Source organism: Phocoena sinus, chromosome 13, assembly GCF_008692025.1.
Source record: "Phocoena sinus isolate mPhoSin1 chromosome 13, mPhoSin1.pri, whole genome shotgun sequence".
NCBI lineage: Eukaryota > Metazoa > Chordata > Mammalia > Artiodactyla > Phocoenidae > Phocoena > Phocoena sinus.
The window spans coordinates 9,185,272-9,211,461 of NC_045775.1; the positions used below are offsets into that span (position 1 = coordinate 9,185,272).

The 26,190-nt window shown below is 49.3% G+C and overlaps 1 protein-coding gene across 1 annotated transcript; it reads left to right on the top strand.

Annotated features, from left to right (window-relative positions):
- On the top strand, positions 1 to 26,051 carry TRIB2 (tribbles pseudokinase 2). The gene is made up of 3 exons (XM_032653511.1): positions 1 to 1,666; positions 6,539 to 6,831; positions 23,619 to 26,051. Exons 1-3 carry the CDS (start codon positions 1,397 to 1,399, stop codon positions 24,085 to 24,087), a joined length of 1,032 nt encoding a protein of 343 aa, XP_032509402.1. The 5' UTR covers positions 1 to 1,396; the 3' UTR covers positions 24,088 to 26,051.
- The last annotated feature ends 139 nt before the right edge of the window (positions 26,052 to 26,190 follow it).

Below are 26,190 nucleotides of genomic sequence, written 5' to 3' on the forward strand. Positions count from 1 at the left end.
AGTCGCCGGTGCCGCTGGGGGGGGCGGAGGCGCCGTAGAAATGTGTCGGTGACATTGAATGGGGAGACTGAGCGCGAGCTAGGCGCGCGCGCGCACACACGCGCACACACGGCCCCGCTCGCTCCGAGATCCCCGGCCACGTAAGTAACTATTAATACCGCCTCGCAGAGAGATGCGGGCGTGCTGAGCTCGGGGACTGGCCTCGGGCACCGTCGGCCGTCCCCTTCAATTTTAAGTACACATTCCTCTTACCTCCGGTTGGGGGAAGAACAAAATAAAAGAAGAAGAAAAGCCGTCAATTTTCTCCAAAACAAACCCCGCCAGGCAATTTGGGTTGAGGGTAAGGGGAGACGGAGTGGTTGCAAATTATTCCAAGGCGAGATCCAGTTACCGAACGAGAAAGGAACAGCGCGGGTTGACTGGGCTGGGGGTGCATCCCCTTCCAGGGCCGGGAGGACCCCCGGAAGCTCGGAGACCATTGATCTACCCTTGTCCCTGCCCGCACTTCTCGCTTTATTCGGAGGACGATCTGGAGCGCGAGGGAGCGGCGACAGCATGAGCCGGTGCTGACCTCCGCCCGGCGGGCCAAGCCCTGGGCTTTGCCGTGGTACCTGTGCCCGGACCACAACTCTGTGCCCAGCTTTTGCAATCTTTTGTTGGCAGCGCTGACCGCTCTAAGTTAAATGCTCCCTTGCTATTTTTTTTGTCTGTTTGTTTAAATTTTGGAGAGCTCTTGCGGTCTTGGAAAAGCCTCAGACGCCATCTACAGTTAAAACGTAGGTAACTACCCTCTCCGGCACCCCCCCTTCCACGCCCCCCACCCTTTCCACCAAAAAAGGGGGTGCAGCGCGGATTCTGTCTGCGGTGCGGCGCGAGCCGGTACCCGTGCTTATTTCCTTTTTCTTTTTGTTTGGTTTCTAACGCGCTGAGACCAAGCAGCGGCCGTGCGCTCCCCGAAGATTGCACAAACTACAGCCGGGCTCCTCCGCCCCGTCTGCGGTTCGGAAGCCTGCTTGGGGATCGCTTCGGGAGACCCGGCGCTGCAGCTCCCCACCTTAGCAACCTGGTTACTCGTCTAGATCCACGCTGGAAGAAGAGAAAGAGAGAGAGAAACTAAAAGTGCGAAGATTCTGCAAATCGCTGGCGGCTTTGGGGTAACAAAAGGACCCGAGTTGCTGCCGACCGAGGACCCCCGGGAGCCGGGCTCGGCGCAGACAAGGTGCCCGGCGGCGCCCATTTGGGGGCTTCTAACTCTTTCTCCTCGTAGCCCCCTTCCCGTCCCCTCCCCTCTCGTTCCCTTTTAAAATCCGTGGCACCGAGGCGCCTGCAGACGCACTCGCCAGCGACTCGTCTCTCCAGCGGGTTTTTTTGTTTGTCGAGTGCGATCCCCACACTCATGAACATACACAGGTCTACCCCCATCACAATAGCAAGATATGGGAGATCGCGGAACAAAACCCAGGATTTCGAAGAGTTGTCGTCTATAAGGTCCGCCGAACCCAGCCAGAGTTTCAGCCCGAACCTTGGCTCCCCGAGCCCGCCTGAGACTCCGAACTTGTCGCATTGCGTTTCTTGCATCGGGAAATACTTATTGTTGGAACCTCTGGAGGGAGACCACGTTTTTCGTGCCGTGCATCTACACAGTGGAGAGGAGCTGGTGTGCAAGGTAAAAAGCCCGGGGTTTGCTTTTGCTTTTTTTTTTTTTGTCTTTTAAGAAGATCCCCCCGGCCTTTTGGAGGGGGCCGGAGGGGGCGGAAGGTTGCCGAGCCCTGCAGTCCGGGCGGGGAGGGAGATTCGCGGGATAATTATCCGTGGTCTCGTTAAATGGGGTTATGTATTTATTTGTTCCTGTTCGACTAGTTGCGAAGTTTTTAGAGCGTTGCGGGCAATGCGGCGGGCTGCGGCGGGGGCGTTTTGGGGAGAGCCCGCGGCGGGGAGGGCGGCGGGACTGCGCGGGGGCCACGGCCACGCGTGCTCCCAAGGGCTCGTGGAGCTCCTCCGCGCGACGCCGGGTCCCGCTGCCCGGGGATTGCTCCCTGGGTCCAGCCCCCTCCCCTTTCCAACACCGAGGAGGGAATCCCCCGCTAATTTTAAGGCGCTGATGACTTGGTTCCTTTCGCAGCCATTGTTCTCAGCAGCGTGCAGGTGTTGAACCTTTGTTCCGTAGGTGCCCCTTCAAAGAGACACACAAAGGTGTCCCCTCTGGCTGAGCCCAGGGGCCCAGCGCGGGGAAGGAATTCACAAAGAGCTTGCTTCTGCCAGGAGCCTTGAAAGGAGGGTTGGGGGTGGAAATCAAAGCCGCCAGCGCACCTTTGGGTGCAGGAAATTGTGAATCCTTTGGGTCTTTTCCTCTTGTCTCCGTTCCTTCTCGTCTCCAGCTCTCCGAGCCGGAGCCCCCTCGACCCTGCTACTCCACCCCTCAGCACACACCGTTGCCTGTATGGTTTAGAGGCCAGCATTTGGAGCCTCGGGGATTCACAGTGCTAATGCAGAGATCGGCACTTTCCTTTCCTTTTCGTCTTTGACCCTGAACTGGTTGGCGTCTGTGTTGAGTGTGTCTGTGTGTCTTTGTGTGCGCCCACAGGGCTCCAGACGAGGGGATGAGCAGGAGACTAGTTGCAAAAAAAACAAACAAAAAATGAAGACGGTAGAGCAGGCTACCCAGGAATTGGACATAGATCAAGAATTCACTGTTGCTTAATTTTAGATTTGCTCACTGTTGTTTTTTGGGGGGAGGGAGGTAAGGAGGTAGTAAGGAGTGGGGACCCCTGATGTCTTTGAAATGGGCACTCGGCACAGCTGTGCTGCAAATAATGTATCACACTTTTACCGTCAACCACAGGCTGCTTTGTGAACTTGCTTTCTTTCATAGGGGACTGGAGTATTTCATTGTGAAACACGGGTTTTGTGAAGGGTCTCCAGTCTGTTTTGCAATTGCTCAGTTCAGACCGCTGGGGAAAATCAGAGACTCTTTAAATATTTCTCTCTGCTTGTACTGAGCATTTGGTATTTTGCACCTTCTCCAAGCTATTGAGACTCAGAGCAGCTATTCCCAGTTAACCAAAATTCAGTAGGCTATTCAGAGCTGGATTGAATTCTCATAAGACCTACAACGTTGTACAATGGGGTAGTCATCCTTTGAAATGAATGAATTCCACAGAGCTGCCACTCTCATATGAAATATGCACAATCACCCAGCAGTGAGTGTTTTCACTCCTCTTGCTAAACTTCGGTAGAGCATTTTAATGTTTTTCAAAGGCTGGAGACGCGTTGAAGTCAAGGGACTCTGCCGCCAAATTCTGCAGAAGCACCTTGCCCGCTATTTCTTTGTTTAAAGGCAGAGGTGACTCTGGCTCCTGCTGTTTCTTTCTCCCTTCAGATTTTTCAAGACATATTTCACTTTGGGCTGACCTTACAGTGTCATTCGTAGACTTGCTCTCTGGCCTGAAACTGTACTTAATCGGCTGGTTCAGTTCTTGCAAAGATTGAATCAGCCCCTCACCAATTACTGTGCGGCTGCCAGTGGATTTAAGTGCAGTATCATTGTTCTGCTTGACAGAGGTCATCCCTTTAAGACACAGCAGCTTCTGTTTGCCTGCCTTTTTACCAGAGGTGATGTGGGTGACTTCTTATGCAAGCATAGCTGTGTATAACCTAGGAAGCTCCAAGTGGTTTTATAAGGCTGCTTCTATGAACTACCCTCACGTATGCACCGTGGACTCTTGGCTTACTGCAAGGCTCACTGAAATCTACACACTGAATTCCAGTTCCTTTTGACATCTTAGAATATAGAGTTCGTGTCTCCAAGCTCTGTGTTGACCCAAGAAAAAAAGTCTTTGCAAAAACAGATCCAATGTAAAATGCCACTTACGGAGAACTCTGTAGAATTCTGTAGGACATAATTTGGGAGAGAGAGACTGGAGGGTCATTTAACCAAAATAATCATGCCTGTTTATTGTCTCCCTGTGCCTACTTTAAGCTAGGCAGACGAAGGAAGGGGACTTTAGGGGGTTCTTAGCTTACTGTTTTCATGGAAATGCTTGTAGCTACTGTGCAGATTTTGACATAATTACTATCTTGACAAAATGGGCTTTTTTTTTTTTTTGCAAAAACTGTGAATGACGGCCTAATCTCTGCCTTATCTGAACTGTCACATTATATAACTAAGGCTCCAAATTAAACATTTAAAAGAAGCTGGCAACCAGGCTTATGGCTTGATTTTACACTTGAAGGTGATGGTTTAAATACCAATCCAAGCCCATAAATGCCTGTTATAGCTACTAATAAAAGTTTGGTTCCTACCCATTTGGGAAAACATAAGTACTTGCTTTATTTTTCATACTCTGTCCACCATCTTGGAATTTAATTTAGTCTCTTCTACAAAGGGTATGGCTGCATTTTGAAGCTGCCATGAATTGTTTGATTTTTTTTTTTTAATTTTAATGTCCATCCAGTTTTTCAGCAGCAGGACAGGATAATAGACTAAAGGTACTGAGCAAAAAAAAAAAAAAAAACTCCTTTTATTTTTTAAAAATGCAGCTCGAAGCAGGAAGTATGTTATAAATAATCATAACTCCATGAGTACTGGTGACACAGCCTGAAGCCTGGCTCTTCAGATCCCAGCATCCTCCTTATATAACACAGTGTTTACATTAGCCACTGCAAAGCCTTTATTGCTCTCCGGGAAATTTTTGAGGCTCTCCTGGGTTTCTGCTGCCTGCAGTCTGGGTGTTAAAGTTGACTCAAGCATTTCAGATTCCTAATTGAACGGACCTCTGAGGTCACCGCTCGCAGGTCATCATTTGACAGTATCAGGGTGTGATTTGTGGTCTCTGGAGACACTGAAGTATTCATTCTTAAATTCTAGGTTATAGTGGCAGCAGCTGTGCCACTTTCCTGAGATGCCTTATTATGGTTCATTCACAACGTTACTTTGCTTCCTAGCCGGGGTTCGCACCAGCCCTCCCGAGGTTCTTAGGAGGCCGGTTTGACTCACAGATTTTTGGGTTTTGTTTTTTGCAGCTAAGAGAGACTTAACTCATGGATTCTTAAGTAGCAGCCTGTGGCCCTGGCTGGGTTTTGGAAAGCCCGTGAATCCCCTTAAGACAAATCCAGTATTATACATGCTTTTGAGTGGTCATTGTCAGCTAAGAGGGGACAGAGCTCTTATCAGATTCTCAGGTGGGATCTGGACCCAAAAAAGGTCAACCATGTTCTAAATCAATGTCTTCAGTTTCTGAAGAGGAGGGAGGCCCAGTGATTCTGAGTGCTTTATCCACCTCGTGCAGGTTATTGGTGGCCAAGCCAGGATTAGATTCTCAAATTTGATTATTTCTAGGCCAGCGTTTCCCACACACACTGCAAAATGATGATCAAGGAGAGTATGTTCTAACTAATGAAAAAGAAATTTAAGAAGCTAAGCAATGGTGAACCGATAACATTCAGTGCATTGTAAGAGCAATCCTGGCCTCCCATGCTTCCCAGCAAGGAACCGTCGAGCCTGCACCTCACTTCTGCTGCACCAGATAGACTCATCATACTCACATTCCCAGGCGGGTAGGAAAGCCACATTCCAAACCCAGAGATTCGTATCCCTGATTTAGTGGAGCTCTTGAAATGAATGAAGGCGTTTTCTTGTAACCTCAGAAAAATCTCTGTAGTGTTAATTCCTCTTAGATCTGTCTCCAAAAGGTACTGAGGATGGATTTTCTTTCTAAATAACCCCACAATGAGGTGGCATTTCACAGGCTTATTCTGATTCATAGAAAATCATTGCATAACTGATTCATTGAGCTAGATATCTGTGGAGGGAAGAGAGAAAGGAGCGTGTCTGCTTTCTTAATAAGAAGGACTGCGTCCTTTCCTGGCTCTGCCACTGGGGGCTTGATTTGACTTGTTATCTGAGCCTCAATTTCCACATCTGCGAAATGAAGGTATTGAATTAGGTAACCTTCAGTCTACGCATTTAACCTATTAATTGCTGTTATGTTGTATACTGCTATACAACCCAATTATGCAGCACAAAATACGTTGTATACAGTTGCTGTAGCTGTGTAGTGTCGGTGTACTTTTTTTTTGAAGGTAAATAAGGTGTTATCTGTGCAGCTTGGGATGGGTCACTTTCAAATTTTGCCTTAATTTTTCTATAAACACAGGGGATTGGGATAGAGAGAAAAAAATCATAAACTTATTTGTGATTTGTTTTGTGTCATTGTGTATACAGTTTGTGTAATACAATACACAACTTGTGATACACCACTTGTGTATTGTATTACATCTGGCTGAGCATTCTGACCTTCGTTTTCTCATATAATCCTCCCGACACGGTGAGTCAATCACTTGCCCTTTTGCACATGAGGACTCAGAGGCTCAGAGAGGTCAAGCGAGTTATTCAATGCCACACAGCTGGTAGGCAAGGCCAGTGTGGTCTGGGTCCAAGTTTGGCCCACGTCTATGGGAGGCATCCACATTCTGTGACTCGGTTGTACAGGATTTGGTTGTACTCTGACTCTTGGTCTTTTTGTTCATCCTGCCGTAGGTGTTTGATATCAGCTGCTACCAGGAGTCCCTGGCCCCCTGCTTTTGCCTGTCTGCCCACAGCAACATCAACCAAATCACCGAAATCATCCTGGGGGAGACGAAAGCTTATGTGTTCTTTGAGCGCAGCTATGGGGACATGCATTCCTTCGTTCGCACCTGCAAGAAGCTGAAGGAGGAGGAAGCGGCCAGGCTGTTCTACCAGATCGCCTCAGCGGTGGCCCACTGCCACGACGGGGGGCTGGTGCTGCGGGACCTCAAGCTGCGGAAATTTATCTTTAAGGACGAAGAAAGGTGAGTCTCGTTCCTGTCCAGGCCCGTGTACTATAGCAGGCTGCTCAGAGAGGTTGGAGTGGACGTTGTGTTTTGCTGCCTGCCGTCCAGGAGAGGAGGGGGAGCGTGGAAAGACAAAGGGAGGTGGGTATCGCAGTGTTTGAAGTGCCCTTAGAAAGCCAATTGCCGCTCCTCTAAGAGATGTTATCAGATGCTCACAAGTGCCAGATTATTCTGTGACCCAGTAGTTATTTTTGTCTTGGTGTCTTGAACTCTGAAGGTGGCTGCCAGCCTGTGTGGCATTTTCAGTGTGAATAAGGCAAGATTTTGAAAAGCTTGCCTTCGGAAAGCTCCACGCCTGGGATCAGTTGTTTGTCATTCATTCGTCACTCATTCAACAGATATTTCCTAAGTCTGTTCCTCAGTATGAATTACAAGTCTCAGTACCGTGACTATCAAGTTGCATTAGCTAGTCAATGACCTATAGAGGAAATGTTACAGACCCTACATACACTTATGTACTGGGTCAGATGGGAACGGAGGGCTGGGATGTCAGTTCTAACTAGGAATTGGAGAGTCAAGAAAGTTTTTATAGGAGAGGTGATTTTGAAAGATGAATATGTTGTAGGCAATGTAGGAAGGACCAATGTTGCAGGTGAGGAACCTGCCTGTGCACATGCCTGGCAATGTGAAGGTCTCGGTTATTTTAGGAGACGGCCGGACAGGATGCTAGGCATCTGGGCTTCATTCATGGTTCTTCCATTAACTCATTACATTCTATTTAGCAGATCCCACTGGGGCCCTGCTTTCTCCTCCAGCTGACTTTGATTGTAAAAACTCTTTCAAGTTACTTTTTTTCTTTTTAATGATGTGCTGTTTTAGAGGAGTGGAAGCAGCTGATTTATGTCCACTGCTGACTATTCCAAGGATTGTTCCAGGGGCTCTGCATACATGATGTCATGGAATTCTCCGGCCTGCCTTGGGCATCCTCAGCTCCCGTTAGCAAAGTGTTTAGTGAAGTGAAGTTTCCATTGTCACAAAGCTATTAAGGACCATCTGAATACAAGGCTAGTGCACATCATTCATTCATTCACTCAGCGAACATTTCGGGGCTACCTTTTATCCGTCTGGAATAGATTTACTATCAGACCTTTCCATCTTCCATTTAGTTGGCCATCGATCCCAGTGGCCTGTGGTGTATTTAGACGATTGCTTGTAGAAGTCTCATGGCATCCAAATGAGAGAGACCACGTGGTGTGTGCTTTGGTTTTTCCATCTTCATGGTTTGAGCTAATCGGGCAGTAAATGTCTGGGAAGCATTTGGGGATTAGCACAGGTCAAAGGGCCTGTGGTTACTTAACCCAAATGGAATAATTTCATGAACTTTTATAATCCAGCTGAGTATACAAAGTGCAGAGGGCCCCTGGATTTCCTGGACCCACAGAAGTTGATTATTGTTCCATATTTTTACCCATAAAGGAGTATCATAGGAATCCGTGGTGGCCAATATCCCGGTCTCTGACAGTGGATGGCATTTACCTTTATTAACAAACTAAAGAAGGTCGGGGGCGCTATTTGAAAATCTAGAGTGTGGGGCGATGGTTACTTTTCTTTCAGCTCAGGTGTGTCTGCCCTTGGAGCCTGCAGACCCAGGTTCTTATCCTGTTTTTGCCTTTACTCCACTCTGTGACCTTATATTGGTCCCTTCCCCTTGGCCTCAAGTTCCTCATCCTTTTATCGTCCTGGCTCAGTTCTACTGGCTCTAAGGTCTTCCCGAGTTCCAACACTCAGGCATGTGCTGCTTTGAATATTCTCATATGGAAAGATAAATACATCTGACCCCAGCAGAATACTGACAGAGAGGTATCCTCTTTGCCCTTCAGTGTTCCACCATCCTTGAAGATCTAATAACTCTAACTACAAAAATAAGAGGTAATATTTGGTGATCTCTATAAGCTCCTACCATAAGGTTATCATTTAACACACTTAATTCTCTCTGCGAATTGGAGAGGTGAGTATTAGCGTGTCCATTGGGTAGATGAGGGCTCCGAAGTGTAGCGTGGTGAAGTCTCAAAGTTACAGACATGAAAGAGCAGAAATAAGGACATATTATCTCTGTTAAGTCAGCTCTCAAGAAATTCATTTGGCCGCCACCAGGAGTCAGGACAATCAATGCTCTCTTTCGTGGGGATCTGCATTTTTAAACATCATCTTTGATTCTGTCTCTTTAGAGAAGAATTTCAGGCATCAGCAAGGACATGGGGGGTGGGTGACCCATCCAGGCTTAGCACAGCCGTGGTAGACACAGATTTGTGAAGTGAGTCAGAGTAGGCTGGATGTTCCCAGGTCACAGGACATGGGAGCAGAAGCAGATGCTAGAGGTTCCATGCTTCAGCCCTTTTGTTTTGCCACCAAGAAGCAGAGCCCCAGAGGTGAGGGTGCTCACCCCAGAGCCCACAGCCGTCTGGAAGCAGATAAGGGCTGAGTCCGACCTCACATTTGCTGGTGCAGGGATTCTCGAACCCCAGGCCTGCTTGTCCTTTATGGGAAGACGTGTAAGACTGCTGATCAGTGCACTGTGGCAAAGCCAGAGTCTTTGATGTCGCAGGGGCTGGAGAAGAAATACCCACGCGTAAGACGCTTCCAACATGAGAACTGTGGGGCACTGATGCTCAGTCTGGAGTTATGTTTGACTTATGCAGAAGAGCAGACCCTTTCTAGAAAGAACTAGAAAGAGGCATCTCATGTGAATGTGAAACCAGGACACCACTGGAGCAGGCGTGTCAAAGCTCAATCCTTTTTAACTCCAAAGAGCATTTTCCTTCTGAAAAAGACAACCCAAGTGACAGGCAGGAAGCTGGTCTCCATCTGTTTGCAGCATGTCTGAGCACCTGAGCCCGAGCAGCCCAGCCTCCCGAAGGACCATCGGGGGGGAAGGAGAACACCCCATGCCACAGGCGAGGCACCTGGGCCGCACAGGAGCTAGGTGACCTTGCTCAAGGTCTCACAACCAGTCCAATGATGGAGCTAGCCTAGAAATCCTATCATTTCCTTCCAGAGCTCTTTTTCTGCCCCGAACCATGCTGAGGTACCAACGAACTTGCTGTGCCGAACACGACATGTATCTCTGGGCAGCTCTGAGAAGGTTGCTGCTTTCCTTTTCAAGGACATTCTAAATGTTTTCATCAGTAGCTGACAGGACCTTTTTAATTTTCACCCAACCATCAACTTTTTGTAAAAGATGAATAATGCTTAGTGGCCTTCTTTCATCTTGTTTGGTTTTTAACCTCTCGACTTGGGAATGTGAGACGGGTTTTGTCACTCAGCATATTCTAGTTCCCAGGGGCCACCGAGTTTCATGGTAGAGTCTCTTTGTTGGTCTGCACGGTGGCTGTGTGGCAACCTCGCTTGTATTTCCTGAGAAGAACAGGACTCAGGGGCCCTGGGATCTCTTGGGGGCCATGCTGCTGGCAGCCTTCACTTTTGGTCCTAATCAATAGGACCTAATCCATAGGTATCTCAATAGGACTAAAGCTTCTTCCTCTCTTGACAGCAACGAAGCGTTAGAAACAATGGGTTGAATTTGAAAGACTTTTGAAAAGTTAGGCTTCGGCATCTGTGTCTGTTCTCTGATCCTTAATGCATTGGTCCTATGATGGGGGGGCGGGGCATAGAAGAGACCTTAGGAAGCACTACTTTATTAAACTTCAAATCACCAGACACTTCTTTTGCACTCTATTTTTTTTTAATTAATTTACTTATTTTTGGCTGCGTTGGGTCTTCGTTGCTGCGTGCGGGCTTTCTTTAGTTGCGGTGAGCGGGGGCTACTCTTCGTTGCGTTGCACGGGCTTCTCATTGCTGTGGCTTCTCTTGGTGCAGAGCACAGGCTCTAGGCGCACAGGCTTCAGCAGTGTGGCACGCGGGCTCAGTAGTTGTGGCTTGCAGGCTCAGTAGTTGTGGCTCGAGGGCTCTAGAGCTCAGGCTCAGTAGTTGTGGCGCACAGGCTTAGTTGCTCCACGGCATGTGGGATCTTCCTGGACCAGGGCTCGAACCCATGTCCCCTGCATTGGCAGGCGGATTCTTAACCACTGCGCCACCAGGGAAGCCCCTGTTTTGCATCTGCCTTCTCTCTCTCAAGGATGTGCTTCTTGTTCCTTGATGATCTTGAAAGTGATAGAAGGTGAAAGCATTACGTAGTGATATTGACTCTGCCCCACGTGGTTCAGAAAGAGACCTGCCTCCGGGCTGACTTCTTATGCACAGATTTTCCATTCTGAACCATCTGTAACTCTTGAGTCCATGGCCATCCATGGGAACATTCTTAATGGCACTGTCATCACCGCAAGTCCAGTTTCCCACAAGTGGCTTTGCAGACATCATATACAAATGACACCCAATGTTCTATTAACCCTGATGCTAGGGTGCCTTCTGCTTCTGTGTTGAATCAGCAGCACCTCAGATCCTTCTGCTCCTGTTTTATTTGTTTATTTTTATTTTATTTATTGTTTTATTTGAGCTAGATTCAAATTCTGGCTCTACCACTTATTAGCTACCTGATTAAGTCATTCCATGCTTCTGAGCTGTACTTTCTTTCCTCAAAGCAGAAATAATAATTGCATCTCTGTAGGGTGGTTGTGAGAGTTCAATGAGATGATTCTGTGACTCACAGGGCAGGGCAGGCACTTACTAATCAACAGCTGCTCCTAGAGTCATTGATAAAATGGTACCGTTATGGGGGAGCAGTTCCCAGAGAATGGAGAATGCAGTAACCATTTCCATGAAGGTAGAGCCCTTGTGATGGAAGGGTTCAGATTTAAGCCACTTCCTCCTCTTTCTTTTCTTTAATTATAATCACTGGATCCGTATTATGAGGGCGCCTGACAGGTCAAGTACATGTGGTATGGAACCTGATGCTCAGAAGGGCTAGAAGGTTGACGAGATGTACCAAAGGCAAGGTGGACAGAAACACAGGCAGGGAGCGAGGGCTCCTGCCCCAACAGGCCTGGACCGGCCACTGTGCTGCTGCCTCTCCTCCCTGCCGAGATGCTTCTGCAGGGCAGAGCCTCAGTCATTTCGTTTGTGTTTTGAGGAAGTTAAGCCCCTGTCTTGGTTGAACTCGCCCTGGACACACCCTTTGCATCCCCAGTTCCTGTCGTAAAATCTGAGATGGTCTGTGTGCGTAGGGGGGGCCCCCTGTTGGTTGGGGCCCTGAACCTGAGGAAGAGCAGTGCTCAAATTCCCAGAGGGTGTGCCTGCGTCCTCCCACCCCTCTCGCCCTGCTCTGGGATTAGAGGGGTCTGCTTGGTCAGTCTGCTCCGTGAGGCCCATGGTTCAATCCCAGCCTCTAAGGGACAAGGCCAGTTATGCCCGTGGAAAGTGAGTTGCTGTCTGGATTCCAATCTCTCCTCTTGCACTTATTCATCACCTTAACTTTGACAAGTTACTTCACCTTCTGCCCCATTGCCTCGTCATAACGAGAGGACTTTGCTCCTGAAATTAAGTGAATTAACGGCAGTGAACCTGATGCTGGGTGCACAGCACGAGATCCCTCTGCTGTCCTTGGCCTCTTCTGCACGTGCTGTCTGCCCCTCTGGGTGACCCGGGGCCAGTCTGCTGACTCAGGACGTAAAGAGCCCTTTAAGCTGGTGCATCCTGGGGCTGCAGCGGGGCCACCTGAAGAAAGCTCCAGGGGCAGGGCTTGTGCCTACAGCAGTCCCCGTTTGCCAGCTGGATTTCTCCTTCCCTTGCCACCCCTCACCCCAGCTCCCTGCCCCCAACCACAGTTCAGTGTTGACATTTCTTTGCCCAGAAATACCCCATGTGAAAGAGAAGACGGCTTCTGTACATGTTTCTTCTTTGGTTTGGAGATCATTATCTCTTGACGTCACGGGTCTCTTTTCCTCTGCTTTGTGGAAGCCGATCAGTGCTGTGTCTGCCACAGGGGACTCTTCCGAGGAACCCAGCGGCCTGGGGCTTTCGGTAGAACAAAAGTCCTCTGCCCAGGCGCCAGAGGACCTGCACCTCCCTGCGGGGTGAAGGCCTCTTCCCTCCCACACCAACCCAGGTCAGTGCTCTCTTTCCCAGGTGTTAGTATCTATATGGGTCCTCCCTTTAGATCTTCCAGGTTTTTCTCACCTCTCTTGGGGCTCAGTATCTAACAAAGTACAGAGGGCAGGCACTGGATCCCTGGAGACCAGACTCTGCTTTCTTTCATTAATGGTGATTTATGTTAAGTTGTAGGCTCACTGGGTTTTAGGGAAACACCTTGCCTTTTTGCTTTGAAGGAGCCAGAACTCCTGGGATTCTCTTCTTCATGTTGACCACTTTGATGTATATCAGGCCCATCCTTAGGGAAAGCTCCTCTCCCCAGATCCTTTTTCTCAGGATGTGTCGGTGACACCCTCCGGTAGCGCCCACACTTGCCTCCGTCATAGCTTGTCTCCCGCTCTGTTGTTTTTGTCTGTGTGCATCTCCAGACTGTCCTCATCTCCTGCTGGCCTGGGAGTTCCTCGGGGTCAGAGGCTGTCCAATGCGCACTGTTCCGGAACGTGGTGGGCCCTGAATGACTGAAAATGCCTTTTACTGAGTAGGAGCCTCTCAGGTTGGATTCTAATGACAGAGCGAGGGGGGCAGGGAACGTATTGATCTAATGGTCGTCTCGGTCATGGCCCAGATGGGAGCCCAGAATGACTAAAACTTAGGATCTCCCACCTAGACACCGTTTTTCAAGAGAACTGTTTACAGAGCTCCACATCAAGTAACAAATCATTCCCATTTTGATTTACTGATTTATGCAAAAGTGACATTTATCTAAGATACCATTATCCATGTCTGCGGTGGGTGTCATTTTATTTACGAAGGGCTTCAGGTCACAGTTAGAGGGGAGGGCTTCCTCAAGGTTCTGTGCTTAGAAATACACTAAATAGTGGAAACCCAAAAGGATTTCTGGCTGGGCTCTTTACTATTGGGGCTTAATAAATTAGCTCATGGGCTCGACTGGGACCCCTCAGGCAAATGGAGCAGAGGGCACAGCAGTGAGATTTTTGATTCCTGCACTTGACAATTTGACCTCGGCCTGCCTTCTCTGACATGGGTTGGAGATAATAAACTTAGGGTATCCAGCACAGAGCCTGGTGCACTGCAGGGACTTAAAGAGATACCTGTCAAGAATTTAATCCCAAATCTGTCACACTGAAGTTTAAGCTAATACTTGAGATGAATAAAAACAGCACTAAATTAAAAAAAAAAAAAAAGATACCTGTCGTGACTGCTGTCCGTCATCCTCTATGGCTGTGAGCCTCATACCCCAGCAACCTGTAGGTTCATTTATTTGTTCACCAGATATTTATGGAGCACTTGGTATGTGCCTGGCACTGTTCTAGGTGCTGGAGATACTGCAGTGCCAAATGAGACAGAAGCCCCGCTCTCACGGGACTTACATGTTAGTGAAATAATATCTAGGGTCCACCATGTACCAGGCCCTGTTCTAACTACAACACTGAAATGAATTTCATCTGAATTAATTACTATATTTCAGTTAAGCCATTTAAACCCAATAAGTGAGTTCTGCTATGGTTATCACCATTTTACAGATGAGGAAATTGAGGCTCAGGGTCGTACAGCCAGTCAGCACAGACCTGGGGGTTGTACCCAGGAGACCTGGCTCCCAAGGTTAGGCCCTCAAATGCCACGTTAGCTGCAGAAATAGATAACACACAAAATACACCCTTGTGCTCAACCCGTAGAAGGAATTTTCGTACACAATTAGGCGACAAGTGAACAGCACGAGGACCTGGCCGGCTGGAGTCTAAGTAAAGCTCAGGACTCGGTTTTCTCTGAGCAGTCTTGGCAGACATAGACTCGGCCACCAGTTAACTAACCCCTCGGGCAGTCCTAATACGTCCTGTTGTTCCACTTTGTGGAGTGGGTTTGGTTTCCTCTGCAGAGCTATAAGCTGTGGTCCATTTATTATTTGGACCCTCATGCCTAGCACAGGACTTAGCATTATAAGTGCTGGTGAATGTATGACATTTGACTCAATGGGGGGATGAATAGCCCCATATACCCTGGAGGCCTAAATATTATAAGAAAAAATCCCCTAAATATACTGCTGGAAGAAGACAGTGGATGGAAACACATTTTAAACGTCCTTTATCCAGCCCTCGTGGGAATTTCTCTAAACCATGCACAGAATCCAGTCTATTTGAAATTTCTTTGGATTCTAGACATTGCAGTTCTCGAGCAGTCACGCCAAGATGCCCTGAGCTCTAGACAGCAGGTTAGAGCTCGGGGCGTCTCACAGACACGAGAATCACACTGTCTTGCAAACGTTCATTGAGCACCTGTTATGCACTACTTGCTGTGCTAGGTATTGGGGATACAAGACTCAATACCAGAGTCCTCCCCTAATGGAAGACACAGTGCAATGGTTATTTTTAACACCATGTCAGAGAGGAAGGGTGTGCGTTAGAGAGCTGTCAGCGAGCAGGAAGAGGATATTCCGACAATGGAGTGGGGTGTAGAGAAGGATTATGTCAGGGAGGAGATGGGCTCCTTCACAGGGCTGTTCCGAGTGATGGAGGAGGGAAGGGGAGGGGTCCCGAAAGTGCCAGGAGTAGGTGGGGAGGGACTGCTGGGGAAGGGTACTCTGGGGCGGGGTGGGGGCAGAGATGAGGCTGAAGAGGTCTAGGGCCTTGGCTTCGTGCGTGGGACCTTGAACTTGATCTGAAATTCAGGAGGAGGCATTGAAGTTGTTTTCTAGTCAGGGCTGGGCGGGGTCATGTTGTGATTCCAGAAGTGTGTGTGGAGGATGGACTGTGGATGGGCATCCCCTTCAGGATGCTGAACCAGGACTCAGGCAGTGGGGGGGGCAGGGATTTAAATCCAGCCCTTTTATCTTTGCAGCTAAAGAAATCAGGAGGGGAACGTCCTTCCCCAAAGTCCTATAACGTGTTAGTGACACGACCAAGAGCAGAACCCGGTTTTCTGACTCCCTGAACTTGTTCTGTCTCTGCTCAGGCCACCTGGGGAAGCCCCAGTTTAGGACCCTGCCAAGGGAAGCATCCCCGTCCGGCCCAGTGTGTGGACCAGCCGCTCACAGCACTGCTGGGGGTGGCGGGGCTGGAGGGACTGGCCTGAGCCCTGCCCTCACCCCACCAGTGGGGCATGGATAGGAATGTTCTGGGCCCCAGATCAACCGAAACAGCACCTCAGGATGTGCCTGCCTCTTCCTGGAAGAAACTGGCCTGGTGGCCCCTTGGGGCAGCGCTGTCCAGCATGGAGCAGGGATGATTGCCGGGGAAGCTTTCCTGAGAGGCTCAGTCGACTGATCTGGGGTCGGGGGATCCTCGGGGACCCAGGTCTCAATGCAGGGGAGCGAGCGGTGGATGGAGTATCTTGAGGAGTCCGCGCTGCGTCTCCTCCCTTGGATGTCCTGGCTGTTCCTATAACGACGGCAGGCAGGCTGCATGGGGAGCGGGGGCGGGGTATGGCTTCCCCAATCCCACCACGGCCCTGATGAGTCGGACGCGAACGTGCGTCTGCACGCCAGCTACACAGGCTTTTACATCCTGGCTGGGCGGCCGGTGCCGTGGAAACACCTGGGTGCTTGAGTCCGCTTGGGTTTCTCCTCCCAACTGTGCTGTTTCCCAGCAAGTGACTTCATCTTTCCAAGCTGCAGATTTCTCTGAATCAAAGCGGTGCGGGAACCACCACGTCCCAGATTGTGGGGTGGTGTTGTAGGGCAGTCAAAGGATATACTGCCTCCTAGAACTTACCAGCCCTCCCTAGGTCCCCCTCCCCTTAGACTTCTCCCCCCCACCCCCACCCCCGAGTGGTTCCCTTACTGGCTTACCTGCTGCTCTCTTGCTAATTTGTGAGCAGCTTGATCTAAGTGCTAGGTCTGTTCAGTGAATCTCCGGGAGCTGGCGCATCGGTGGCTCTCAGAGGTGACTGCTGGAAAGATCTATACACACAAGAAACAGAGGCTCAAGGGAGTAGTGATTTATTGGGCAGTTTAGCGACCTGGGGAGTCCCAGTGGTGGCTGCCAGGCTAGCAAAATGCAGCCCATGGTGCTCAGAGGTCTTCCTTGAGCCCCCCCCAGCAGTAGCCCCAGCTGGGACCCTTGCTTGACAACTGGACCGGCAGCCAAGGGTGGCTTTGCAGTAGCGGCTGTGGCGGACTGCGGCTGACCTTTCTCCCTCGACCCTTTGCCTGCTTGGACCCACCCCACGGAACGGCCTTCAGTGACTTCCGGACTTCCTGCCCAGGCCAAGCCCACTTGGTCTGGCTGAACTCCCAGCCTGGCCCCTCCCTGGCTGACCCTGTCCTGATCTCTTCCTGCTGAGAGCCCAGGGTGGGTTTTCAGGTTTAAAAGCAAAGGATGATTTGCTTGTGTGTATACCTTTTTTCTATTTTGGATAGAAGCACTGAACATGGAAATCCAGGCTCTGTCACTCACTTTCCAGGTGGCCTTGGACAAGTCACATCTGCTTTCTGTACCCCAGTTTCTTCATCTAGTAAACGGGCAGGTCCAGCTACCACCATCCACCTCATAAATTATAGCACTTAGATCATGTATGTGATGGTTTTGTAGGTGCTCTGGTGCTGAAGAAACCCGGGGCCATATTTGTCTCCATAAACCCAGGGTCTCCCTTAAGAAGTTTCTCTGTCTTGGACACCAAGTAAATCTGTGATGTTGGTGCCAGCGTGTCTTTTGGAGAAGACACTGGCATTAGAATCCTCCTGACGTGGATTAGAGCTCAGTTCTTTCAGTTACTCTATGTATGACCTAAAACATTTCATTCTCTGTGCCTCACTTTCCTTATTTTTTAGGAAGTGGCACATATAATATTTGCCTTTCAGTTTTGTCATGAGAAATAAGATAACGTAGACTGAAAAAAATCCCAGCATTTTATAGTTGTTTAATTCGTGGTTTCCTGTTGTTGTTACTACAATTATTATATCAATATCAGGATGTTATAGAGGAAGGGTTGCAGTCCCTATAGCTTAAGAGTTAAAGGAAAGGTAAAACCGGGAAATCTGAAGGTAGAAGAGCTCTTTTCAGGCCATGTACCATTGGTTCTCATTTTACAGAAGGGAAACTGAGGCTGAGGTCGATTTCGTGACCCACAGGGAGCCACTCAAGCCTCTGCTGAGAGTGGGCAGGACATCAGGTCGGGGCTTTCAAGGCGGGTGCGGATGCTCTGTGCAGGTGGGGAGTGGAACTGCATCCTGCTGGTTCTGGCTTCCTAACCTGGCTCAGGATCCGAGAACAGGAGGCCTGGCACTGGGCTGGGCCTGCACCTGGGACACAGGCGGCCCCCGTGTAAGCCTTGTTCATTCAGAGGTTGAAAGCAAAGCAGGCTGTTCCCCGCCTGTGCCAGGGACAGGTTGCAGAATGCACGCAGGGATGCAGCTTGCAGGCCAAATCAACCCTGCCTGGGGCTCATGGCTCAGGGCTCTCTCCTCCAAGAAGCAGCAGGAGATAACCACTGTCATTTACAGCTCTTTGGCCACACAAATCTCCACCATCCTCCCTTGTCACTTTCAGGAGTCTCTATTCTTCACGTACCATCTCTGGTCTCATCACCTCCATGAAGCCCATCCTGATTACCTTAGTCAGTACTGAATAATGTGAGCAGGAGTGAGCTGGGCACATATTTGGGGGAAGAACAGTCTAAGCAAGGGGAAAAAAAAAAAAACAAAAAACAAGTGCAAAGGGCCCAGGAAGGTACCGGGGCACAGAATTCATGTCCATTTCAATCTTCCTGAGGCTCGTACATCTGTCTTCCCCTCTAGGCTTTGGGGCTGAAGGTAGGTTCCTTATCGTAATAAGAAGGTTAGTTAGTTTCCACCACTTTTTGCCGACTTACTCTGCTACGCTCCTTGATAGATGCTGTACTTGCATTGTTTCATTTAATCTTCACAAAAACCGAGATGATGGGTGTGACTTGTCCTGTCTGTGTCTCCCGTGACTAGTTTATTTGAATGACTAGGGCCATCTGATGCTCCCGTTGATTTTTATGAAAATCGATTTCTCTGCCTGGAAATTCCTAATCCCCAGACTGATCAGGAACCCTCAGAAGCTGGAAGACTGTTCATTCATTTCCTCTCACTCTGGCGGGCGCAGGCGCTCCGCCGGGCACTCCCTGCAACACTCCTGAGAGGAGAGGGCGAGCCCCCCCCATCCCCGGGGGTAAGATGAGCCCCAGAGACCTTCTGAAGGGCCCTGCAGTTGTGTGGCACGTCTGTGGGGACCGGAACTGGAACTCCAGCCGGGCTCGGCCCGCGACCTATGGGCACCCCGGAAGGTCCTTATTTAAAGACGTAATCCAGGCTTCTTGCCTCGACCCTTGCCTGGGAGTGATGTAAACAAGTTCAGGATGTTCCCAGAGAGGCAAGGTCAGAAGAATGCCTGGGGCGCCGCATTTCCTCCCCGTCCTTTTTTAGGCTTCTCTCAGCCCACCCCGGGGGGACGCCTGCACGCCTGCGCAGAAGAAGCCGGCTCCCTGACCCTGGGGCGCATGCGTGCTGCGCCTCGTGAGGGGGCGACTTCGCAGCCCCGCCAGCCTGGGTTGCGTTCCTCCTCCCGGAGCTGCGGCGGCGCGGGTCTGGCATCAGCTCCCCGCCCGGAGAAAGGCGAGCGCTCAGCCGCTAACTAGTCTTCCCCACAAACGAGCTGACCTATCCTCTCTATTAGACTCGGTGTCCCCGTAAAGGAATAATAATTCTTGCCTTGAAAGTTGATTTTATACATCTTAAAAGAGAAAATATATGTAGATACCTACGCATGCTTAAATGCAGAGACGGTGTTTGATATCTGGCACTTACTAATTGTCAGAGGCAGCATTTGAACCCGGGCCTCTGACCTCAAGACTTGGAACTGGCCTGGCTTCTGTGTGGCTGTGTCGCTACCGGCCGCACCGAACGCCCTGTGACCACAGATCCGGATGCTCCCAGCCGGAGGCTCGGCCTCTGAAGGGAGGAGGACGCAGGGGCCGACGGATCAGCTTAGGGGCAGCGGAGGTCAGTGGCGCATGGAGTGCTTTTTGATTAATTAATTTTTTTACCGCCCTCAGATTCCTTAGGTATTTGCATAGCTCCTGAGTACTCGTCTTGAGTTTGGGGAGGAGAGAGGTGAACTCGGGGAGGGTGTTAATTGATAAGAGGGAGACCTTAACCGTTTTCGAAGGCCCTTGTCCATGATCCGGAGGGGGGTTCCGGAAGAGCGGTGAGGATGAAAGTGGGGTCCCTGCTGCCCATGGGAGGGAGGGGGTGGGGTTAACGGGGTGAAGGAGAAAGTCGGAATCTAGGGGTGTGACCCGGAAGGAGATAGGAATGTAAAAAGGGCTTTAGAATCGGCTTATAGCGAAGAGCTTGAGGTGGGGAAGCCCGTCCCCTGAAAGGTCCTGGACGCCACATCTCCCTCCTGCCCTCACCCTGCCAGGCACCTGAGGTGTTGTAATTTACAAAGCCCGCCCCCCGTAGAGCCTTCACCTGGCCTCCACTTAGTCCTGGGAAGGTGTAACTCCTTTACCCGGAGCAGGGGCCGTTGTTCCTTTCAAGGTGAGCGCCCGGGCGCTCCCGGGGCTCAGCAGCGTGACTGTCCCGTTTACTCTTTGATCGAGGGATTGAGTGTCTACTGTGTGCCGGCTACTAGTCTAGGGGCCGGAGATACCGCAGGGAACACAGGTGGTTTTCTCCACGTTCAAAGTGACCTTAGCCACGTGCCCGGGAGCCCCTGGAGGTGGGGAATGAGGTGAGGACCCTGAAGCGGCCACTGGCATCATAATACAGAGTATCAATGCAGAACCGTGGACGTGTAAGTGCGTAGTATTCCCGGCGGTGATGAGGGGATGCGGGATTCTGGGATGGGGCGCTACTTTGTATAGAAGGGTCAGGCAAGGTCTCTTTAATCAAGTGCATTTATTTGACCAGAGACCTGAAAACACTGAGCGGTGCATGTATCTGGAAGAAGAGCATTCCGGGCAGGGGCCTGGGTGGGGTGGGGAGGACCGTGTGCAGAGGCCCCAGGAAGGACTGGGCTTGGTCGGCGTATGTGAGGACCGGTGCAGGGTCTGGAAGGGGGGGTGCGGTGGGGGGCGTGTGGGTGAAGATGGTCGTCCCCGCTTGGACGAGCTGAGACAGCGGCGGAGGGTTTCGGCGGACACACCTGGCTCCAAACACGAATCTTCTGCTTCCAAGTCTCATTCCACCAGACGATAGCCCCTCGTCACACAGATGCGACGGCTTATTATCGTTATTTGCCCTGCAATAATTCTTCCCATAGCTGCTCTGCTGTCAACACGGTGAACCTGGAGGTGAGGGAGCCTGGCTGGTCCCAAAGCTGGGCAGGAGCTGCTGCTGGTGACGGGGGGACGGGGAAGCTGCAGAGAACCCACTGTGGCCTGCGGTTTGCGGCCCTTCCCCTCTGCCCTGTGGGTTTCACTGACTCACCTCCAGTTTCTGAACATCTGGTGAGGCTGGTGTGAGTCAGCTCCACCTGCCACCTTAGATTAGAAAAAGGAAAAGGAAGAAGAGATTTGTTTCTAATCCGCTCAATTCCAGATTAGCCCACCTAGACCCTTCCTACTTGTACAGATCATCACTAAAGGGGGAGGAGAAGGGCATGTGCACTCCAGATTCTAATCGAATATGGGTGAGCAGATAAAGAAGGTGTGTTGCTATATATGACAGAAGCCCAGAATGTTAAAACTGGCAGAGGCTTTAAGACTGTCTTGTCCAGATGGATGCACGACTGTGTGCATGTACTTAATGCCACTGAACTGTACACTTAAGAATGGTTAAGATGGTAAATTGTATCTTATGTATATTTCACCACAAGCAAAAAAATAAAATTAAAAAAAAAAGAAGACTGCCTTGTTCAGTACTCTGCTTTAAGGCTGAGAACAGAGAGGTTTAATGACTCACCCACAGCCACACAGCAGATGAGAGATGTAGTATGGCCTGGAATCTGCTCTCCTACCTCCTAGCCCAGCACCTTTTCCAGTGACCACAACTATTTCTTGCTCATTGATGGAAATTAGGACCAGGAAGTAGTCACCCTTTGGTCTTGGAAATTCCTGTAATCCAAATATAGGATCTTAGAATCAGCCCAGGGTTTCATCAGACCTTTTGCTCTAGAGAGCTCCGAGCAGTTCTCCTTGGAATAACTTGAGCCTCGCCTCCCTTCAGTGGCTCTTAGGGGAGCTGTGGTGACTGCCTGGAAAGGCTAAGACCTGCAGTTGGAGAAAGAAAGAGAAGTAGCAGTGGATGGACCTGAGTCACGGGCTCTGATTTAGGAATAAAGCCTTATTGTGGTTTCTCCGAGCAGTTTCCTATTCTCGGCTCATCTGAGCCTCCTGACACCTCAGGGCAGCAGGGTAGATGCTTTGATGGGCCCTTTTGAGATGAAGGAACCAGCTGATAGGAATGATACTGACCTTGTAGGATCTCATTGGCACTATCCATGCGGTCCCAACCCCTAACTCTAGCCCCTCTTCCCCGTCCCATGTCCCCTTCGTGGCAGACCGTCATCAGTGTGAGGGAATGGGATTAACTGAGTTTACAGGGACTTGGCAGTGGAGGTGTTCTGGCCAGGAGAGTGAGAGGAGGGTGTCAGTTTTAAGCACTGAAAGGTTAATAATGCCTAACTTTCCACTCAGAGAACAGCAGGGCAGGGACACAGGAATTCTTGGGAGGCCCCTGGGCTAAGGAAGGGATGCTAGGCTAGGAGCTTGGGGGCACTGAACACATACTTATTTTGTACTTGGTGATGATATCAAGTCCTTCTGCATAAAGGTGAGAGGTCGGTTCCAGGGACTCAGAGTTTAATGCAGGATTTCTCCACCTCCGTTCTTCCCCATCGTACCCAGGAGAGTCCTGTATCCATCAGCGAGCTCAGTGGTCCTTAACTGGTGGGGGAAGATTCACACACACACCCATGTACCCATGTGAGACAGAATCACATATGTGCTGGCGCAAGTGGACTATCTAACCTGAGTCACATATGTACCAGGTCAAGGACCAGACCCTAGGAGTGTGATGGGCAGGACAGGAGGCAACTTCAACAGGAAATCTTGGAAAGAAGATGAGGATGTTGGCTTTGGAAGGACTAGGTAATGGGATGCACTCCTGATTGAATGTTGCCTGGCTCTGCCTGTGTCCTAAGAGATGCAGCTTGGTGCAGTGGAAGGAGCATTCAGGTTGACTTAGGAATATGTGAGGTCAAGTTTTCTCTATTTCCCAACTAGAAGGCTCTGGGCAAGTTACTCAAACTGTCTGAGCTTCCATGTTCTTTTCTGTAACATGGGGTAATAAAATCCTTTACGTCCGAGTAAAGGGCTGTTGCGAAGCCAAAATGCCGTTGAGTGAAAAGTCCTGCTCCTATGTTGCATCATGTTCGCCACAGGTTTGCCAGAAGCTGTGGACAGAGCTTCTGTGAGCTTCCCAGCTGGTTGGATCTGAGTTCAAATCTTGTGTCTCCCCATCATGACCCAGGTGTGACTTTGAGAGTATGACTTAATCTTCTTCTTCCTCGTCACTAAGATGGGGCGATAATAGTGCTGTTTGTGGTTTGTTTACTTGCTGAACTTTGCAATCCTCCAGTAGATCATAAGTTTCATGCAGAGTCTTTGCCTCCTGGGTCCCCAGCCCTGGAATAGGGTCTGGCACGTAGAAGGTGCTCAGTAGGTAACGTTTGGCTGGGCCAATGAATGAATGGTCATCGGAAACATGAGATGTAATGATGGGATTCGTGGGTCTCAGAGCACCCTTATGAGCTCACGTTTTCCTTCGTTTCTTGCAGGACTCGGGTCAAGCTGGAAAGCCTGGAAGATGCCTACATTCTGCGGGGAGATGATGACTCCCTCTCCGACAAGCACGGCTGCCCAGCGTACGTCAGCCCAGAGATCTTGAACACCAATGGCAGCTACTCGGGCAAAGCAGCTGATGTGTGGAGCCTGGGAGTGATGCTCTACACCATGTTGGTTGGGCGGTACCCTTTCCATGACATTGAGCCCAGTTCCCTCTTCAGCAAGATCCGGCGTGGCCAGTTCAACATTCCAGAGACTCTGTCGCCCAAGGCCAAGTGCCTCATCCGAAGCATTCTGCGGCGGGAGCCCTCAGAGCGGCTGACCTCGCAGGAAATTCTGGACCATCCTTGGTTTTCTACAGATTTTAGCGTCTCGAATTCAGGATATGGTGCTAAGGAAGTGTCTGATCAGCTGGTGCCGGATGTCAACATGGAAGAGAACTTGGACCCTTTCTTTAACTGAGCTCACGCCCCACAGTGACTTAGCAGGTACCAGGAGCAAGAGAGGGCAGTGGAGAGGACTTCTTCCGGGGAACACGTATCGCCTGGTTTGGTAGCAAGAAAGACACTGACACTCACAGGCTTCTTGGTTCAAAGAAGGAAAACCGTCAAGGAGCTGACTGAACATGTAGCATGGGGACCAGAGATGCGGGATGGGGGCGGCCTCCGGGGTCCTGTCGGATGGGCGGGAGCCCCCTGGAGCTTCTCTTGCCTAATGGAGCCCCCCGGAGACTACCCCTGTCAGTTAGGCTGCTTCCGCCTACCCCACTTTCCATTTTGTTCCAAAATATTTGCAGATCCTGATAGAATCAAAACTCTCTGCCTCAAACATACATCTTGGCATCGCACTGTTAGCATTTAACTTCTTGTCATGATTCAGGGAAGGTACCAGTGGCCAAGGGTTTTTTTTTTTTTTTTTTTTTTCATTTTTAAACAAGCCAACCACCTATCTGATAATTCACGGGGTTCGTTTAAAAAAAATTCGGTGCACACAGACTGACATGAAACCTGGGTGCTAAAACTGAAAGAAAATAAAAATCCATTTTGTGTCTTTTAATTGCGTTCTTCAACTCATTTCTTCTAAATAAACATTGAATATCCTGATCAGGAAATGACATGTTAATACTTTGCTCCCTGAAGTGGGAAAAAAAAAAAAAAATCTCTCCTTTAACCCACTATTCTGTTTTGTGTCAATTGGTTTATGGCAGGAAGCTATTAGAAGTCAAACTTCCAGATGCATTACGGCTATCATAGTTTAAAGAAAGAAGAAAGAAAGGAAGACGAAAGGAAAAGAGAAGTTCAACTCCTTTTTTTTTTTTTTGCTGAATGATGAGGGCTGCGTTACAGGCATGCCTCTTTCCTGAGATGATAGTGTTAGTCTGAGATCCTGGGTGCTCTCGGAGTCTGAAGCTCTTGTAACACTCTGATCTCAACTAAACATTTTGTCTTTGTTTTATCGGCAACTAGTGAAACGAAGCAGGTTGTCCCACACGTATAAAATACAGAGCAGCTATTGAGTTTTCTTTACGGAGTATGATCTTTTTTGGCTTGGAAGCCCCTCTGGTTAGGACAAAAAACCTCAGTCGAGACAAGCGGGAAGGAAAATAAGCTGAAAGCTGGGATGATATAAATAAAACAAGCTCTCTATCCCCATACGCACCTTTGTATTTTCAAGAACTCTTCTATTTATTAAGGAAAATGTCACATTGTGATGTATTAAGCCAGTACTTCAATTACGGGTTAACTTGGGTAACATGTTACATGCTGTAGTTAACATTTATATATATTTTTTTCTCTGAGTATTTCTGTCCCTGAAATAACCTTTTATTTGGCTTTTCTAGATAGCTTTATTTGATTTCGAGTGGCAAAATTTTTTTTTTTTTATGGCTTTTCTATTGCTGTATGATACGGAACTCTTTGGGCATCAATATTTGTGTTTCCAGTACCTCAGTTATTTGGATTTTACTGCCTGTATACGTTTTGTGAAATGGTCATGTTTTTGGGTAGGTGACCCGTGGACTCTAGTATGTAAATGTTACTTGAATCTGTGCTTCATTATAGTATGTGGCATGTATGTTCAGACCTTGGATGCTTTATTCCTACTTAGCAGGATACCGGCCTCACGTTCCCAGGAGGGCGGCTTATCCGTTCATTGTTGGGAGACAAGGAGGCCATGGATTTGCTCTTGATTCTATTTTGGTAATGGAAGATAAAAAGGAGAGAGGGTTTTTTACATCCTGAAGATGGGGCTGAGTCAAGAAGGACCTATTTTTCTTCCCTCTCCCTTATTTTTTAAGTCCCCTGTAGGAGGAAAGATTGGTGACATGCATGGTGGGAATCTATGGCCTCTGGTGCTTTGTCCTGTATTTGGTTTCATGTTTTTGTCCTAATCTCTTCAATCAATAAACTTGTGCGTATTTAACTAAACCCCTGGGGTCTGGAAAATGATGATTTTCTGCTATTTGGGGTTTGAGACCACCTCACAACAGCCAGGAACTCATCTGTTCTCTTAGGTTGCCACTTTTTTATGAGGGAACCACTATTATTATTTATACAAAGCAAAACT

Coding starts and splice junctions, on each gene's coding strand:
- TRIB2 (XM_032653511.1), top strand. CDS start 1,397: ATGAACATACACAGGTCTACCCCCATCACAATAGCAAGATATGGGAGA. Junction 1,667..6,538: donor GAGAGGAGCTGGTGTGCAAG/GTAAAAAGCCCG, acceptor ATCCTGCCGTAG/GTGTTTGATATCAGCTGCTA. Junction 6,832..23,618: donor ATCTTTAAGGACGAAGAAAG/GTGAGTCTCGTT, acceptor CGTTTCTTGCAG/GACTCGGGTCAAGCTGGAAA.